Here is a 16,891-nt window from a genome sequence, read left to right as displayed (position 1 = left end):
AGGACATGTTCAAATGTCAAAAAGTCTTCAAAAAAAGAAATAATAACGTTTTAGTTTTAGCGAGCTACTGTTGCCATTTTCTCATAGCTAAGCTTGCTACATTTTTCTGGGGATAGCTTCAGTGTAGTGAAACTTTATTCTGATGCAGAGTAACTAGAAGCTTAGCTCACTACATTTTCCAATTAGCTTGCCCAACACTGACATGTAGCCAGTGAGGGCCAGGCTTCGAACGACTGGCCTTCTCATTGATAGATGACCACTCTACCTTCTAGAGTCCACAATCACCGTATCGCTCCATCTCTATTGATTGATTGGGCAAAATAGCAATCCCAAATCCCCAAATATAACAGAGCAACACAGATAACAGCTGACATGATGTTGCAACCCAGTAGGAGTCTAGGGGTAAGGGAAGCAACATAAAACCAGACAATGAAAGTAAATTGAATAAGGCAAGCTGCCGTATATTCATACACAGTATAAATTAACAATACAAGCTACGCTTTAATAGAAAGCAGCATACAAAAAGAAAACACACTCACAGGCTCTGCAACACAACCCGGAAACCAGGCCTCAGGAGAGGAGCCTCAGCGGAGAATTACATTTAAAGTGTAACAAACACTGGGAAGGGCTGCGGGTGACGGCAAATCATAAAACAATTAAAACAAAACTCTGACCTGTCACCAAAAAAAGAAACACCCCAGCTAACTAACTGTGGCGGAAGGCCACCCAGCTAAACAAAACCAAAACATCTCTGCCTGTCTGCTCTATGACTTACCTGTCAAACACACAACACTCAAACCGACACCCATAAATCTAGTGAACTATACAGCAAACAATCTACATGTGTGTGTAAAAGGGTATGTGGCTAGGCTATGAAGCTAAGTCCTAGAGCCATCAGATTCCCCAGATACTCACAACAGCTAACAGATTACAGCAATCGAAAAGACAAATGGAGCGAGGCGGACTGCTCAGATTAAATCACAGCTGCCATTGCCGTTGACTCCATGCAGCTTTTAAAGGTTCGGACGAGAGGCCGGCGAAGCGGTGACTGGCCAGAACCAATGACGACAGGGAGGGGGCCGGCCGACCTGCAAGTGGGGGAACACTGAACAGCAGCAGAGAAGGGCGGGCTGGAGGTGTGGTTCGCCAGGGATTCCCTCCAGAAAAGCAGACAATTAGACACACACATAAATGATTGACAGGTGCTGGCCGAATAACCCCCACAATGATAGGCACAGCACATTAAACACAGAAAATAAATGTACTAAGGTCCAGAGACCGTTACACATGACCACAATAAGCATACTGAATACTGAAATGGAACAAAATGGCCTAGCCTGACAGAACAGACCAGACATTCCAATGAAGGAGCCAGGTTACCCAGGCCAAAATTACATTGAAAGCAATCATCATTTGCGTTTGATTTGAAAAAAAAAAAAAAAAAAAACCAACAGAATATGTAATTAATTAATTCAATGTGTCTAGATGCAAATAATAAAAATGTTATTGCAGTAAAACAACTGTGATAAACAAAAAGTTCAACCTCTTATCCACTAACCTGAATTAAAAACTGGTCTATGGCCCCTTTTCCACCACAGGAACTTTTATCAATTTGAATTTTAAAAAAACCTCTGCGCGTTTCGAAATTACCTGGGTAAAAAACTTTCCCTCACCCCCAAACTTTACCTGAAAAAAAGTACCTAGTAGGGGGGGTAGGACTTTCCAGATTACCTAGAATTCTTGAGGGGTGGGGTGATGTGCCGAAGAATGCTGATTGGACTCACACTTGTAGCGTTCCGCACTTCCTGGCACAGGCAGCCGCTGCAAACTTGATTTCATTTCTACAAGCTTCACTTCGTTTGTGTTTTGATTAAGGATGGGTACCGAAACCCAGTATTACGTAAATTAGCCCTGGGGCTAAATTATCAAAGACAATAGTATTGAAAAGCACTGACAGTATCGGTTCTTTTGTGCCGGCGGTACCAGTGAACAGCCGTGCGGCCGCGGTGGAAACGAAGTGAAGATAACTCAAAAATGACTCGAGTTGACGGCAGCTACACTCGTTACTTTAAGTGACATTAAACCTTAGCGAGTAACTATGTATGTGTTCAGCAGCATAAACATGTAGACAGTGATATTCAATATGCTCCGTCCATAGTCTCTCATCCACCGACACTAACGTTATGTCTTACACAAGGACAGCACGCTAGTTCAGCTGACCAGCTGGCGAATTATTACTAATAAGCTCAAATGACAGCTGTCTGTATGTAGACTAACTTGACACTTAAAATACTTCTAAACTTAGCTGCTTGCTGAGACAAACAGCCCCTCCTCTCTCAACCAGCACCATGTTACCAGTAAACAAGCTGGCAGAGGCAAATACAGGACCCACGCTGAATCATCCACGTCATCGTGCTAATTTCAATACACTTTCTAGAACTTTGAGGAGCGGTGGAAACGCAAACCACACAGGTTACCAGGAATTCTTTTACCCAGGTAAATAAATTCGTGGTAATAACAGTTCCTGGAAATGTTGGTGGAAAAGGGGCTATTGTCATTGCTTTCCAAAACAACCCACTGGAGAGTTTTCTGATCTAGCAGCCCTACAAACTGCATGACAGTTTGCCAGTGCCTTCCAAAACAACTTTTTAGTTACAGAAAATATTCATACGAGTGTCAGATCAGCCACCTCCAAATTGCTTGATTAGGGTTACAAACATATCATGTTTGTGGTGCTAAAAAACCAACATGGTAATGGTGAACAGGATGTTAATGGTGGTCATGTGCCAGATTCAGATACTTTGTACAACCAACCATTCATTACTTTCTGGGTGATTTTGCAGTGCTACAATACCATTTGCTGCTTTACTCTTTACTATTATTGTAAACTGAGTATCTTTGGGTTCTGCACTGTTGGTTAGACAAAAAAAAAACAGTTTTGTCCTACCAAGACAAGTGTTAGGCTATCATGTAGGACTTTGGTAAAAGGGAAATTTTTAGCTGTTTTATAAACTAAATGATTAATCCATAATTAAAGTAATCATTAGTTGCAGCCCATATACAGACGTGCCAATGATATATTCAAGGTAACTTACAAATGCTGTCTCCATTTCACTTTTTTTCCCACGGAGACCACTGACAAGATTATTTTTAACTGTTAAATATCCAGATCAATAGATATCTTGATCATGGTTCATTAGACCAGACAAAACAAGAGTTTAAAGCCATGCTAGTGACTCTGTGAGGCTGTACTCAGGTACAGCAATGCTTTGATAATGCCAACATGCTGATGATTACCTCCACAATGCTAGATCAACTCAGCTTACTCAGATTTAATAGAAGAAAATAAGAACAACCCCAGGTTTCTTTTCAGCACTGTAGCCAGGCTGACTGAGAGTCACAGCTCTATTGAGCCTTGTATTCATTTAGCCCTTAGCAGTAATGATGTTATGAGCTTTTTCAATGATAAAATTTTAACTATTAGAGGCAAAATTCATGACCTCCTGTCCTCAGATAGTACATGCCCTCAAACACAGCTGTAAGACCTAATATATATTTAGATTGCTTCTCCCTGATTTCTCCTCAATTGACCGCAAAGAATTCTTTATCTAAAGCCCACACTGGATCCAGAGGTGTTAGCCAACTATAGACCAATATCTAATCTTCCCTTTCTTTCAAACATCCTTGAAAGTAGTTGCAGTCCAGCTGTGTGATTTTCTCCATGATAATAATTTATTTGAGGAATTTCAGTCAGGATTTAGAGTGCATCATAGCACTGAGACAGCACTAGTTAAATTTACAAATGACCTTCTGATTGCTTCAGCCAAAGGACTTGTCTCTGTACTTGTTTTATTAGATCTTAGTGCAGCGTTTGACACTATTGACCATCAAATTCTACTGCTGAGACTGGAACACTTAATTGGCCTAAAAGGTTCTGCACTACGCTGGTTTAAATCTTATTTATCTGATCATTGTCACTTTGTTGACGTTCATAATGAATCATCCTTACGTACCAAAGTTTGTTTTGGAGTTCCGCAAGGTTCTGTGCTTGGACCAATCCTATTTACTCTATGCTTTCTTTAGGTAACATCATTAGAAATCACTCTGTAAATTTCCATTGTTATGCAGATGATACACAGTTGTATTTATCTATGAAGCCAGAAGAAAGTAATCAATTAACTAAACTTCATAATTGCCTTAAAGACATAAAAACCTGGATGAGCACCAATTTCCTGATGTTAAATTCAGACAAAACTGAAGATATTGTTCTTGGCCCCAAACAACTCAGAGACTCTTTATCTGATGACATAGTTTCTCTAGATGGCACTACCGTAAGAAACCTCGGAGTAACATTTGATCAAGATTCTTTTAAGTCTTTTAATTCTCATTTGAAACAAACCTCACAGACTACATTTTTTCATCTGCATAATATTGTGAAAATTAGGCCTATCCTGACCCAAAAAGATGCAGAAAAATTGGTCCATGCTTTTGTTACCTCTAGACTGGATTACTGTAACTCCCTATCATCAGGGAGCTCTAATAAGTCTTTAAAAACTCTCCAGCTAATTCAGAATGCAGCGGCACATGTACTAACAGGCTCCGTTATATCTTAGAGAGCTCATAGTGCCATATTATCCAACCAGAACACTGCGCTCTGAGAATGCAGGGTTACTTATGGTCCCTAAAGTCTCCAAAAGTAGATCAGGAGCTTCGGTCTGGGAGGCAGACACCGTCTCCACATTTAAGACTAGACTTAAGACTTTCCTCTTTGATAAAGCTTATAGTTAGGGCCGGCTCAGGCTTGCCTTGTACCAGCACCTAGTTAGGCTGACTTAGGCCTAGTCTGCCCAGGGACCTCCAATAATATACTGGGCACCTTCTCTCCTTCTCTCTCTCTCTCTCTCTCTCTCTCTCTCTCTCTCTCTCTCTCTCACTCTCTCTCTCTCTCTTTCTCATGTCCTGTTACTGCATCTTGCTAACTCGACCGTACTGCATGTCACTAACTCCGCTTCTTCTCCGGAGCCTTTGTGCTCTACTGTCTCGCAGGTTTACTTATATTGCAGTGGTGCCTGGATAGTGTGACGTGTGTGGTTGTGCTGCCGCCGTGGTCCTGCCAGATGCCTCCTGCTGCTGCTGTTATCATTAGTCATGCTTCTACTGTTATTATATACATATGATTCTTGTCACATATGTATACAATCAGATATTAATATATACTTTCAACATATTGTACCACAATATCCAGAATCATAATTATAATATTATTACTTTCATTAATGTTGTCATAAGGTGTCACCGTTACCGCCTGTCCTGCATCTCTCTCTGTCTCTGTCTCTCTCTCTGTCTCTCTTTCTGTCTCATTGTGTTATACGGATTACTGTTAATTTAATATGTTGATCTGTTCTGTACAACATCTATTACACAGTCTGTCCATCCTGGAAGAGGAATCCTTCCTCAGTTGCTCTTCCTGAGGTTTCTACTGGGTTTTTTTCCCTGTTAAAGGGTTTTTGGGGGAGTTTTTCCTTATCTGCTGCGAGAGTCCAAAGGACAGAGGGATGTCGTATGCTGTAAAGCCCTGTGAGGCAAATTGTGATTTGTGATATTGGGCTTGATAAATAAAATTGATTAATTGATTGAATGATAAGAAGGTACTATAGTGTTTAACATGTTTACTATCTTAGTTTAGCTTGTTAGCATGCTGAAATTTGCTAATTAGCACTAAACACACAATACAGCTGAGGCTCACTGAGGAACAGCTTGTCCAAATTGAAAATTGGTGCTATCAAAAAACTTGAAAGGCTGCAATCATGCAACCAAGGCGCTGACAGTAAACAAGGAAGCAGCTGCAAGTGCTCTTATAAGGAAGCAGGTTGATTCATTACAAAAACGTAAATTAAGGATGTAATGTCAATCGTTAGGTCTTAATTCGTAAGGATAGAATATGAACTATTGTGTCTGCATTTTTGTAGGACATCATACCAACCAATCTGTGAGGATACATTGATCAAATTTTGTGGAAATTCAGCCAATAACTGACAAGACATTTTTAATAAAAGCAGAAAATATGGGTCATATTAACTGTTCCACTGATGATGGTGATCTGTTGAACCCAAGATCCTGAGATAATTATGCAAGTTGAGATCTTGTAGTGTTATGTGATGTAATATGAAACCAAGGCCATCCTGGGACTTCTGTATTCAACAATAACAAATGTTCACCGATACAACTTGGGCAACTGGATAACAGAAATACATATTTGTTTGACCTGCCACAAACTTTGCCCTAAGGGAAACTCCAATATTTGGGCCCTACTGGCTATAGGCAGATAATCACATACCAGCGTTGCCATATGTCCAATCTGTTGCTATAACAACTTTGGCACTTCACCTGGCAAATGGCTCTAATTTGCCATCCAACATTAGTACTGTGATGTGGATGCTGGTGGTATGAATGCAGGATGAAACAGGTCAAGAGCTGCCATTTTTTCTAGCATTTTTCACTATCTCCTTAGAATTCTGCATAACTTTACTTTGATATTGTTATCCATTTTTACATTTGACGTAGTTCTTAATTTGTTGGAATCATCCAGTTGGATTTGTTCATGAAGCTCCATCTGCTGTCTTTTTATCATATTGTGTAATGTGTTTTCATTTTTGTAATACCTGGCAGTTTAAAAAGATAAAAGCTGAAAATACAACAGACAGAGCAAAACAAAGAATATATATTTTAAGCATTTTCTTCTGGGAACAGAGCTAAAGTTCAGCTCAGCTAAAAGTAGGACTTTTTACAAAGACTGTGTATAACAAGCCCAGAAATAAACCCCGGTTGTGACATCAAAGAGGAGGATGAAGCATAAGAAGTCAGGCAAATAAATTAGCCCAGACAGCTTGTAAAATATGCAGACGGAGAGAAGGATTTAGGAACATGGAGAGTGCAAAGTGAGGCGTTAATGGTAATGCCAGTGTGCTGTGGGGGTTGGGTTCTGACATGTTATGTACCAAATGAATAATCAGTTACACAAAAAATATCAGTAAATCAACTGATGATAAAGACCACTGTTAGTTGAAGCCCTTACTCATCATCAGGAACACACGGAATATGCGCTTCGCAGATTTTAGGAACTGTATTCAGTTAGCATCAAAATCAAAGTTAGTGGTGTAGTGACAAGAAATGTTAAACCTTATATTTACTGTTAGTTCATTTTTAATAGATTGGCAAATTATTTTTTGTTCTCTCCACTCCATATTGAACCTTCCATTTTAATAGTCATGTTTTCCACAATTTGTTGATTCGCTTTTCCAACAAATGTTCCAATTTTTTCTGTAAGTACTCATGATAAAATCAAATTTCTGATTCAAAGTTTCTCCTAAAATCCAAAAAAAGTTCTTTTAGCCTGCTTGAGGTAATTTTAGGTTTTTATGTATTGTGTGAGGTTATTTTTGTTTAAAAATTAAAATGAATATTGTCTGTCACATTATAAGCAAAAAAACATTCCATAGAATTCCGCAGATTTTCATTTTGGATCAAAGCTGAAAATGAAAAAAAAATCTGCAGATTCCGTTTGGGCCTGCTCATTAGTCAATAAGCTAATTGTTTACTAAATTAATCATTTGAACATATGAAAACAGGAAAAAAATATCCATCACAACTTTCTGAATCTGACATCTACATGTAGCGTTTTCAGATGTATCTCTTAGACTTCTTCCACCACCACAATACTATCAAAATGAACTGAACTTTGTTTCCAATGTCAAATCATTGCTGCACCATAATCTGACAACCACCCTGTAGCACTCATTCCCATAATGATGAAATGCTTCAAGAGGCTGGTCATAACATCACCGTATGCACTCCACCAAAGCCTGGAACGTTAGAAGAAAACGAACACCCACGTGTGGATGCTGTACATATACTGCAGCTCAGCTTTCAATGCAATCATTCCCAAACAAAAACTGGGACAAATACACCTGAGCACCCCTCTCTGTAATGGCTACAGGACTGCCTCACAGACAGGCCCTAGTCAGTACAGTTTGGAAACAGCACTTCCAACATCATCTGACTGAGCACCGCTTCCTCTGAGGGCTGTGTCCTGAGTCTGCTCCTGCTATTTAAGTGTAACTGCACAAAGTTAAGTATGCAGATGATATCCAATTATAAGCCACACTTTTTTGCTGCAGTTTTTAGATTGTGTTTTTTTGTTTATATGTCTTTTAACTAATAAAAGGATTTTATTAATTGGACGTCTAGATTTATACTTTTTTTTCCAGAGAAATGAGCAAACAAGCAGCAAACAGCATTTCAAAATGCACAGATTTTTACACATTAGAAGTTAACCAATCACTGAAATCACCTGCTATAGTTTGTCTGGAATGACTACCTGTAGACTCATGGCTCTTCAAGGCACATGGTTCCCAATGCCTACCCAGTCGGATATATTGCTGTATTGTATTCTGATTCATGCAACATTTAGTTCCAACCGAGCATTCTGATTGGCTGGTGGGCCATCCATCACCATAAGAGTATGCATAATATGATTATATTATATGGCTACAGAAGAGACTTGATGATCACTAAAATCAGGTGGGGAAAAAGTGGATATGTTGGCCGTTTGTATCTCGTTCTTTCGGTCATTACCCAAAGCTCATGACCATAAGTGAGGGCTGGGACATAGATGGACCAGTAAATCAAAAGCTTCTTCTTCCAGCTCAACTCCCTCACCACGCTGGTCCAGCACAGCGCCCGCATCACTGCAGAAGCTGCACCAAACTGCCAATCCATCTCCCACTCTGTTCTACCCTCACTCATGAACAAGACCCTGAGATACTTGAACTCCCTCGCCTGAGGCAGAAACTCTCTCCTAACCCATAGGGGGCAATCCACCAGTTTCCAGTAGTGAACTACAGGAGTGCATGCAGTTCAGGGTGTGATGAAGACAACAGAACCACATTGTCTGCAGGATTGATGACAAAGGGCAACCCTGGCAGAGGCCAACATGTTTGACTTAACGCCACGTATGCAGAAGCAGCTCTCACTTTGGTCATAGAGGGACCAGATGGCTTGTAGCACCAACCCCGGTACCCCATATTTCTGCAGTGCCCCCCACAAGACTCCCTGAGGGACGCAGTTGTAAGCCTTCTCCAAGTCCAAAACACATGTAGACCAGATGGGCGAACTCCCACAGTCCCTCCTACAGCCTTACAAGGGTAAAGAGCTGGTCCGCTGTGCCACAACCAGAACAGAATCCACATTGCTCCTCCTAAATCAGAGGTCTGACATTCGGTCAGAGCCTCCTTTCCAGCACCCTGGAGTAAACGTTTTGTGGGAGGCTGAGCAGTGCAATACCCCAGTAACTGAAGCACACTCTCTCTCAGTCTGCCACTCCACAAGCACCGTACCCAGACCTCCATGCAACACTGTAAAGGCATGTCAGCCAAGACAGCCCAACAATGTCCACAGCCTTCAGCATCTCAGGGCGAATTTCATCTACATCCGGTGCCTTGCTGCTGGAGAGCTTTTTGACTACCTCAGCAACCTCAGCCAGGGATATGGGTGCAAAGAGTCTTCAGGTTCTGCCTCCTCCACAGAGAACGTGACAGCTGGGTTCAGAGTTTCTCAAAGTGCTCCTTCCACCTCGCGATGATGACCCCAGTTCAGGTCAGCAGTTCTCCTTCTCTGCTGAGCACAGCCTGAGATGAGCCCTGTTTTCCCTTCCTTAGGCGTCTAACAATTTGCCAGAACTTCCTTAAGGCCAACCAAAAGTTCTTCTCCATAGCCTCCCCGAACTCCTCCACGCCCATGGCTTTTGCTTCAGCGACCACCACAGCTGTAGCCGTTCTGGCCAACCGGTAGCTGTCTGCTGCTTCAGGTCACCTCTGGACCAGCCAGACCCAAAAGGCCTCCTTCTTCAGCCTGACGGCCTCCTGAACTCAGCAATGTACCTTAAATTTTAGTCAGCTAGGCTGTGAATGTGTTACTGATTTACCGTACTTCTTTCATATCTTATAAAGATAAATGCCTACAATTGTAGATTTTATTTCTATATTATTGATAGTATTACAGCATCAACATCGTGTTTCACTGAGTAGAACTCTGATTTAATAAATCAGCAGTTATAAAAATGTGTTAACTGTGTTGTTGAGGCAGACGAGTGGAACATCAGCTAGGAAATACTAGGGCTGGGTATCGATTCAGATTTTCCAGATCGATTCGATTCGATTTTCAAGGACTCAGTTCGATTCGATTCACAATTCGATTCGATTCGATTTAATTCAGTTTAATATCGATTCAGTCAAGTATATTTCAATTATGATACAAAATTTGCTTGGATATTAAGATATGTTCTGACAACTAACGAAGTATATTTAACAAGGAACCCTCTGACCTGGTGGATTACTATTAAAAATACTGTTTACATTAAGAATTGACCCCAAAGCAGTACATTAGTCATCATGTACTTTTATTTAACATTACCTGACACATAAAAAATAAATATTTTATATTAAATCTAATCACAACGCAGACAATTTAAATAAAGTGGCTACAAAAAATGTAAACAAAGGACATCCACAAGTTTGCTGCCTGTAACCGTCTTATAAAGCTTTTTCCGCAATACACTACAGTGGTTGTGATGCACACATTGACTGTATCAGAAGAGAAACAACGTAGGTGAACCCTGCAGTAAAGTGAACCCTCTTCACTTTGGGGGATCTTTGCCCCACAGTTTGTTCCTGGCGGCAGGGCAGAGTGAACCGTCTTTCTTTTCAGAGGATGTTTGTCCCATGGGAGCAGGCACTAACAGCTCCATGTCCGCAGTGTAAACAACTTCGCTGGCGATTTGACAGTCACTAGAAGCACATTATGACCCTTTGTAAAAGCTTCTGTGTGGTACTTGTGTTGTACATAAGCTAACGTTAGCGGCTAAGGAAGGACTGAGAGGCTGTTCGGTGTGTGTGTGTGTGTGTGTGTGTGTGTGTGTCTGAGTGTCTGAGGAGTGTCAGTATGTTAGCTTGTTTGCCATAACGTTAGCCTTGCTGTTTGTCATGTTAACATTATCGTCGGCAGCCCTGAATAGCTTGTAAAGTTTTAGCATAGTTATTTAACACATTTGTTATCGGCCCATGTGTTTACTGCTACAGAAAATTAATAAATCTTTGGTTTATTTGCACAACGTCACCTCTCTGCCGTCTTTTATCACGCTTGCTAGCTAAGTTAACTTTACCAGCAGATCTGTATGAGGCACAAACTGAGGCGACAGTTAGCAGTGTGCTGATGCTTAGTGGTATTTCTTAATCTTTTCTGTGAAACTGATGTGCATTTAATAAACATGCGTTGATTATTAGCATTATATTTTCAGAGGAAAATGCGAGTGAGAAAAATACACCGTAGACCCATGCCTTCAGTGGACGTGCTCCCACCATTGTTTGCTGCTCTGTCTTCATTCAGTGTCCGGCTGTCTCGCGAGATCTCTCGCCATGACCACAGGTGCTAAATGCTGATCTCGCGAGATTATCTGGGTTGATAGTACTGCTGGTGCAGTCTGCTGTACAACACCTCCACAGGGGAAAATAAACAGTTTTTAATTTTAATTTTTTAATTAATGAATCAATATTGTGCCATTTAAAGGAAAATCGATTCAAATCGATTAAATTATTTTTTTCAACCCAGCTCTAGGAAATATCATGTTCATTCACTTTACATGGAGCTAAAATTCATACTAAATTATGTTAAATGGTTGCCGAATGTGTTAGTGTCTCTTTAAGAGTAGTAGGAATTAATAAATCATCTTTTAGATGGAGTAGATGTTTACTGTAAGCTAGCTCAGGCTCTGTTAAATTTGTTATTGGATCAAGGAAAGCTAACTGCTAACACACTTGGGATTAAACGGAAAACAAATGCTTTGAGATGGTTGTCAGAGATGGCGGAGGTATGATCATGTTATCCTGTCAAGAGGTGTCACAGGGGGTGTGTTTCACATGTTTTATTTCCCTATAGCCCTAGAGAAAAGGATTAGCGTACCTTTAGGTAATGTTACTATTGGAAACCGACGGTTCCCATTTGGCACCAGAAATTGCGCCCATAATTCATGCAAAGTACCATGGGGGTTGGGAATAAGGTGGATATAAACTGAGAATAATGGCCCATTTTTCAGATTTGTTAAACTGCATTTTCTGTTAATTTTGTGTGTTTTTACATGATATTATTTATCTTTACCATATTTATCTTGTTATTTTCTCAACCCTTTAGGGAATGCTTAATGCTTTAGTTTATCTGAAAAATTCTAAACTTCTTAAATTGAAGATGAATGGTTTTCAATGGACAGCAATGGAATGTCAAGAGAATCATATTTTATGTTGTATCACTTTTTTATGAGACTCCTATTGTGCTTTTAAATTGAATAAACAGGCTTATTACACAAAAACTGCCAGGGCCACAACCAAATGTAACTCCACTTGTCATACAAGCAAGATGACACAAAGTGTCCCTTCACCGAAATATTAGGAGGCAAACAGTGCAACAGGGTGATGGATGGCTCCACTACTCCACTCAGATACTGGTGCCTCTCATGCTGGTGAGCAGCTCTCAGTGGAAGTTACAAGCTGCCATGCTGGAGACCAGGCTTGTTAGACATTAAATATGTGCTTGTGTCAGGTTGAGGCTATAGTATGACTGTGGCAGATAGGGAAAGAGCAGTGTACAGTGGTGGAAAAAAAGTTTTCGGACACCCCATGCATTTGTGAAATATTGCATTAAGAATCACTCTTAGGTCTTCAAGTGCAATTTCTTTTAGTACAGTCACAGCCAAAATACTAAATAAATCCTAAAAAAGCCATTAAAAACTTAAAATTGATTGGTTCCATAAAAATACATAAGAAATTTTGAGTATTGGGTCATTTTGGTACCAGTGATGAAGGTCGTTCTTTTTATTAAAAGACACAATTTTTGTTGCCAAGCTTCGTGTCTACATAAAGCCAGCACATTTGAAAGTTCTTCAGACACAAAAATGGCTAAAACAAGGAACCTAACGCAGGAAACACGCCTGAAGATAAAGATTCTCAGCCAGGAAGGGTACAGCTGCCGCCAGATAGCCAGGAAGTGCAGATGCAGTCCTTCAGCAGTTGGATACACTCTGCAGAAATACAGGCGAACCAACAGCTTGGAAGACAAACCAAGATCTGGGCGTCCAAGGGTTTCTTCAGCAAGAAATGACCGCATCCTGATCCGCATGTGCAGGCAAAACTGCCAAATGACATCACAGGAGCTTCAGCAGCAGTGGTCAAACCAAACTGGTGTCCAGTGTTCCACCCACACTGTACGTGGCCGACTTTTAGATCATGGCTTAAGGTCCTACAAGGCTATCAAGAAGCCCCTGATCAATGAGAGACAGAGGTTAGCCCGGCATCAGTGGGCCCAGGCACACAAGAACTGGACAGCCAGGAAGTGGAAGAAGATTTTGTGGTCAGATGAGTCCAGTTTCCAGCTTTATCTTCCTCCTACTAATGTGAGGGTACGCAGAAGGCCGGGCGAAGCATTATCTCCAGAATGTACAGTACCTACTGTCAAGCATGGTGGGGGCAGTATCATGGTTTGGGAATGCATGAGTGCTGCTGGTGTTGGTCATCTGTCTGTGATGGGACATTGAACTCTACCAAGTATTGTACCATTCTCGAAACCCACATGCTCCCTTCTGCGCGTGCACTGTTCTGTCGAGGTAAAAACTGGATGTTTCAACAAGATAATGCCCCTTGCCACACATCCAAGGCCAGTAGAACTTGGCTGCAGGAGCACAGTATTCAGATCTTAGAGTGGCCAGCTCAATCCCTGGACATGAGCCCCATTGAAAATCTGTGGTGGATTATCAAAAGGTCTGTTTCAAAGCATAGACCAAAGAATTTAGAAGAATTAAAAGCAGTAATTCAAGAAGAATGGGACAAGATTACCCCTCAACAGTGTGAAACGCTCATGGGGAACATGCCAGCCAGGATTAGAGCTCTACTACGTGCCAATGGCAGGACTACTAAATATTAATTTGATGATGTGATGGTTTATTTATTTTTTGTTCAGTTTTGAACACATTCTCTGTTATTTGTTGACTTTGATACCGACAATGTTGAAAACTGACATATTGAAACTGTCAAGAATTTAGTTTTGTTAGTTTTTCTTTTAAACAATAAACAAAACAATATAATTTGTATTTGTTTGTATCTGTCTAATGCAGCCACACCTTTTGAAACACAAAAAAGATTTTTCCACAAATATTTCATGATAATATTTGAGATTGTGTAAAATTTTAAGGGTGTCCGAAAACTTTTTTCCACCACTGTACAGTGGTGTGTGCCTCACAAACGGGTCCTCTAGTGTTGAATTAGCTGGTTGCTATAGTGTGTGTGTTGATTTTATGTTATCTATCAAACCAGTACAGCGCTGCGAACAGTCTCAAGCAAAAACAACCCAAACTGATTACAAACACTTAATATAATAGCACACGTCATACAGCAAATTCAGAATAAACCAAAAACTTATTGCTCTTGTCTTGTGGTGTGACAAGGATGGAAACTGGTTTCATCTGTATTAACACAAAAACCAAGGCCAATCATCTCAACAAAATCATCTGCTACAGTGTAGTGTGTAAAAGCCTCACACCTGATCAACTGAATAACTGAGCTCCATCTGCAGAGCACATCTGCACTTCTATACGCAGGCCTATTGTGTGTCTGTCCACATGCAGCATCTTCAGTTGTGTGTTATTGCTGCCGAATGATGCCGCTGCATGTGCACAGCCAGATGCCACAGAGACACTGAAAGGAGGAATCCAGGCAAGCAGGGAGTCGATTAGCATGTGCAGCCAGGAGAAGGCAAGGGGGAGACACTGCATCAAAAAACAGACAGGACATCCCTGTTTGTGTGTGTGTGTGTGTGTGTGTGTGTGTGTGTGCGCGCGCGCGCGTGTGTGCATGTGCGTGTGTGTGTTAACGCAAAGGAACAGAGAGCAGGCACTGAAGAGGGGCTACATGCAAGCAATCCATACCAGCCTCAGCAACGGAGGCCGAGAACTGCAAAGCCAGCTGTCTGTGTTATGGAGAGGGTTCACCTGCTGATAAATGTAGCAACCTGCAGCCCCACATCACAGCCTGAATGAATACAAGCCCTTTGTTCATTCAGAAATCATGGCAAGCTCCGAGGGCCAGCCTGTTACAGCTATTCACATGCTGACTGCTGCTGCTGCTCTGTCACCAGCTCTGATGGAGGGGGGCGGGGGGGCTGCACAGGCCTGGCTGACATGCATGGAAAAAGAACTGCAGTATGAAATCAAATCTCACCTTTAATGTCGTGTTGGGATAGCTCACGGGCACCTTGTGAAAAGTGCTGTTGGAAAGCACGGCCTGTCTGATATCTTCGAAGATGGTGATGATATCATCCAAGAGGCAGCGCTTGTCCCTGTGGCTCAGCACGCAGAGGTGCGCGAACGTGTAATTGAATCCCTTGTAATTGACGCGCAAATCCAAGATTTGCTTGTGGACCTGCAGGACCTGGTCGGCCAGCTCCAGGATGTTCCCCCCGGACTTGGCCAGCAGGATCAGCCTGCCATATCTGCCGGGGGTGTGCAAATCCGAGTACAGCTTGTGCTTCGACTGGTCGATGGAAAACAGGCTGTTGGCGAGACTCCGCTCGATCTTCGCCAGGCTGTGAGTTGGGGCGACCAGCACCTCCAGGTCCGTCTCCGGCTTGAACCGACTCAGCACGGTAGATCCGAAAATGATGGTGAGGACCGCGGGGACAGTGAGGAAGAAAACGGGGTGCCTGCTAACGAATAAGCCCAGCCAGTAAAACGAAGCCTTGAGCCCTCTGTGTATCACTTGCCGCAGCATCCTCCACAAAATCCAGCTTGCAGATGCCCCGTCTCCTCCGATGAAGCACATGTGACATCAGACTCCGTTCCCCGGCTTAGTCCAATTCGTAAGAGAATTACACCAGGCTACACCACCATGCATGCATACACACACACACACACACACACACACACACACACACACACACACACACCACAACACCTGGAAAACAGCACTGCAGCAATTCGCGGCAAGACGGACGGACACACACAGACAGGCAGCCAGTCAGAAAACCATCGTGCATCAGCCGACCGAGACGACTCCGTGTTGTCTGATCTCAAGCCATTCCGCTTCCGTATGATGGAAAAGAACCGTGAGTCTCCTTCGCTGCATCGGCTGCAGTAGCAGCGACGAGCCGGGGCGGTATGAAGAGCATGTGTGCCTCCTTTCTGCCTGCTGCAGCTCTCACACCAGCGGTGGCGCCCGATTTATGTACTTAACTGTAATCATGTGGCGGTGTTTAAAAAAAAAAAAAAAAGGAAAAAAAGGGGGGTGGGGGAGGGGGGGGTGGTGATGACGGTGTCTGGTTATTTTAGTAAGTGGAGACAACAGGCAACATGAGAGTTGTAAAATATTCCTGCTGGTGGCTGAATGACCGGAAAGCACTTGCAGGGATGAGTCAGTGTTGGCCTCATGAATGGGGAAAACCCACCTTGTGTTGAGCTTCATGCTAAGTGGTTTACACAGGCTAGGCAGGGAGGTGTGACAGCACCAGGCCAAACACAACTCCCTGAATCTTTTTTTTCCTTCGCCAAAATAACCTGCCTAAATGGCGAGTGATCATTCCAAAGAAAGACACACACACACACACCACAACAACCCCAGTTGTTATCGCCTCTGTTAATCAAGTAGGCCTATTTTTAAAATGGATGCAGCTGTCAAGCAGCTTTCCATCTATTGTTCTTTTGTTACTAAATAGAGAAGATGCATGAATATGGCAGCCTCCAGCCTATTTTTGACACATTTCTCTGACTTACTTTGGAGTCTATTTATTGCCAGTGTGA

The 16,891-nt window shown here is 42.1% G+C and overlaps 1 protein-coding gene across 1 annotated transcript in view; it reads right to left on the bottom strand.

Annotated features, from left to right (window-relative positions):
• Window positions 1-16,271, bottom strand: part of ptchd4 (patched domain containing 4) — a 271,230-nt gene extending 254,959 nt beyond the window's left edge. Inside the window, exon 1 of the mRNA XM_049590660.1 lies at window positions 15,318-16,271. Within this exon, the coding sequence (XP_049446617.1) occupies window positions 15,318-15,917 (600 nt within the window). The 5' untranslated portion in view covers window positions 15,918-16,271. The remainder of the gene's footprint in view (window positions 1-15,317) is intronic.
• Between the last annotated feature and the right edge of the window lie 620 nt (window positions 16,272-16,891).

Source organism: Epinephelus fuscoguttatus, linkage group LG11 (assembly GCF_011397635.1).
Source record: "Epinephelus fuscoguttatus linkage group LG11, E.fuscoguttatus.final_Chr_v1".
NCBI classification, from domain to species: Eukaryota; Metazoa; Chordata; class Actinopteri; order Perciformes; family Serranidae; genus Epinephelus; species Epinephelus fuscoguttatus.
The sequence above is the reverse complement of the archived record's forward strand: the minus strand, read 5'-3'. Positions and strand labels throughout refer to the sequence as shown.